Here is a 3,328-nt window from a genome sequence, read left to right as displayed (position 1 = left end):
ACCCTTAACCTAACATTAACCCAAACCCTAACCCTAATTGTAACCCTAAACCTAAAATAGTATTTAGTCCCCACTTGTCAAAATGTTCTTGTTTTACTATCCTTGTGAGGACTTCTGGTACCACAAGGTCAGTTAAACAAAACCACACACATAATTTCCCCTATATACTGAGAATAATATGTAAATCAGCGGATGCTGAAAATACTTCCACACCACATTGTGTCAAAATATTTGTATCCGACTTAAAAATAAGTTGAATACCTTAACACCCCAAAAATTCTCCCTATGACAAAATCAGTCCTATATGCCACACACATCAGTTAAAATGCATGTGTCTACACGAAGCTATTTGCAGTAGCGTCATAATAGATTCGCTGCAAAAAAACTGTTTTAAAAAGAAATGCATGACACCTAGAAGGTATCTAACATTTTAAACAGATGATTGTTAGTTACTGCACATAAAAACAAAAAAATAACGAGGTTTCTGTTTACCATAGACATGTTGTTCCCCAGAAAAAGACCCAGCTACTCCTTACATGTGGGAATGCTCACTTCCGTGATTTCATATGGGAGTTGTCTTACCTTTAACCCTTGAGTAGGTGGTGGTGACATCTCAAATTCCATTGGAAAGCAATGAAATGAGAGGTGACAAATGCAATAGCCTATAGCTACCACAAGAGGACAGCATGTGTCCACAATCTATCTCCAGGTCAGTAAGGAGTGAGACAATAAAAATACATTCATGAACTTCTACATAACAATGAATTGGTAAGTTGTGGAAAATACTGTGTTTATTCTGAAAATAAGCACTATCAAAATATACATGTCTTTGATTTCATTTTGTGGATAAACCAATGGAAATTCGTACATTTAACAGAACCACAAGTGACGCAAGAAAAAATGTAACAGTCAGAGAATATAAAATAGCTCTTACAATTTCAGATGTACCATTGAGTCACCATGACAGCAGGTTTGTTTGATCATTCAATAAAATTAGTACATTTTATACAATGTCATATTTAAATTATACCTATATCACAGTGTAACTTCAACACAGAAACAAAACATGAGCCATCCTCGACTGGGTTTGGTGCCAGCAACAATTTGGGACTTGATAGTACATTTCTCCAATCTTTGACACACATTTGATCTTTGAAAGACTCTGACCAGGTAAAGTCTAAACATTATAGTGCATTCATTGACGCGTAAAAACAGTGCAACAATAATCTAAGGCAGAAAATATAAAGGTCTATTTTCTAAACACATCTCCGAGCAGTAAGAAGCGATTACACAGCAGAAGCAGGCATGACACCCCCAAACAACCGATGACATTGTTGTGAGTTGCAACATTTTGGCTCTGACTGACCTTAGCGTCAGGGCAGGCAAATCAGACAGCTGAGCCAGATTCAGCCGCGAGCAGGACAGAGCTGAGGCATCTAACAGTACTACAAGTACAGCCTCGGATGCCCAGGCTTCGCTCACATTGAAGTGAAAGCCTGAGACAGAGGCTACTTTTATTTTGATTTGTGCGATAGCATTGGATGCCCAGTATTTGACTGGCTAAGAGACTAGTAGGAAGACAATGACAATGTCTGGTTTCCAGTTTAGTCAAAGGGAGTAGCGGCAGCAAATTTAAAAGCAGCACTATAATAGCCATATCCGAAATGCATAACTGTACATGTGCCGGAGGCTTAGTGAGCAATACAACCATAGTTCATTTCTCTTGATAAATATACCAAGGTAAACAGTAGTGCTATAGATGAAATGGCATCCAAACAAGTAGCATGTTCACTAGTAAAACAAAGGCCATTGAAATCCCTAAATTGTTTTTGATGCATAAGGCTACTGTTGGTGATATTCCATCCCTTATAATGACACGGTCAGTACTTCTCTCCCATCGCCACTTGCCTGTGTGTGTGTGTGTCTTCCATGCTTCCTTCATTCAACCCTGCATGTAAGACTAAACCAAGCATCTCTCTCAAACATTACTGATGTCATCCTGTGATGGCCCGTTACACTCGTCCTCAGGCAGTGTGAAGCGGATGGCTCGGCTCTTCTCCCAACCCCTCCTGATACGACTCAGCCGGAGAGCCACACACGGCAGGGACAGAGCCAGCCTCCCCAGCAGCACAGCCAGCGGCAGGGCCAGCACCAGCAGGAAGGTGGGAGGGAGGTAGAAGCGATACTGCTCCGGGTCCAAGCCCCGGTCCCAGCCATAGGTCAGCGTGTGGAGGGTGGCCATCACCAGGGCGGTGTAGCCAAGTCTGGACTGGAGGGGAGAAAACGTATTTGAATCGAACTGAAGCTGGGTGATAGCCGGCTTCAGATGTACTCACTATAAGTTAATTTGGTTTGAAATCCAGTTTTTTTTATTCAATACAATGTCAGGTCGTGAGATCCGATGGTGATGGCCCATTTTATATTGAACGTTTTAAAAAATACTCCATCCATACCCAAACAAACCCCTTTATGAAAGACTGTAAATGCAAACGAGGTTGGCCTACCCAGATGTACAGAACACCGGGGATCTGGCTGTTGACCTTTGAACCTTCTACATAACCTAATAACTCAACATCTTAGTGAGGTGAAAGGAAGTGGTGACTTGAGTGGTATATTATATGTGCAGTATATTAGCTCACGAGTGTAGTAAAGAGGCCCAAGGGGACAGTATGACCTACAAGCTCAACATTTGTCCTTAATGAGCCCCTGTAGTCAGCGCGTGTGTGTGTCTGTGTGTGTGTTCCCTCTAATTATTAGCACAGTACAGGGCACTACAGAGAGCAGCTGAATTATAATTACCCTTGACAGGCGGGAAGGTTCACTGTCGTGACTCACCCATTTCATCCCCATCCCTAAGTATACTGAACAAAAATATAAACGCAACATGTAAAGTGTTGGTCCCATGTTTCATGAGCTGAAATAAAAAATCCCAGAAATTTTCCACAAGCACAAAAAGCTTATTTTTCTTACATTTTGTGCACAAATTTGTTTACATCCCTGTTAGTGAGCATTTCTCATTTGCCAAGATAATCCATCCACTTGACAGGTGTGGCATATTGTGCTGCCATCTTGTTAGAAGGTAACAGATTATTTTATTATAGTGATTAAGAGTGACTTTCATTGTGTTCCATGGTGTTTAGCGCCCCCTAGTGGAGCTTTCTGGTACTTAGAATTATGTAAAAAAAAAAAAAACGGACGTAAAGTAGTCATTCTGCACGCAGACAAGCAGCTAGAAACAACGCTACTGTACAGTTCTTTCAGTGCAACTATTTCTTGTTACGCTTCAGCCTCGGAAAATATTTGTTTGTAAGTTCAATTCAAGCATATT

General features: G+C 41.0%; 1 protein-coding gene across 1 annotated transcript; it reads right to left on the bottom strand.

The window, feature by feature from the left end:
- Positions 1-769: 769 nt before the first annotated feature.
- On the bottom strand, positions 770-2,928 carry LOC123488915 (metalloreductase STEAP3-like). The gene is made up of 2 exons (XM_045219649.1): positions 2,800-2,928; positions 770-2,269 (listed from the first exon to the last, which is right to left on the bottom strand). Exons 1-2 carry the CDS (start codon positions 2,902-2,904, stop codon positions 1,979-1,981), a joined length of 396 nt encoding a protein of 131 aa, XP_045075584.1. The 5' UTR covers positions 2,905-2,928; the 3' UTR covers positions 770-1,978.
- Positions 2,929-3,328: the final 400 nt, after the last annotated feature.

Source organism: Coregonus clupeaformis, unplaced genomic scaffold, assembly GCF_020615455.1.
Source record: "Coregonus clupeaformis isolate EN_2021a unplaced genomic scaffold, ASM2061545v1 scaf2576, whole genome shotgun sequence".
Classification (NCBI taxonomy): domain Eukaryota; kingdom Metazoa; phylum Chordata; class Actinopteri; order Salmoniformes; family Salmonidae; genus Coregonus; species Coregonus clupeaformis.
This window is presented reverse-complemented; position numbering and strand designations above follow the sequence as displayed.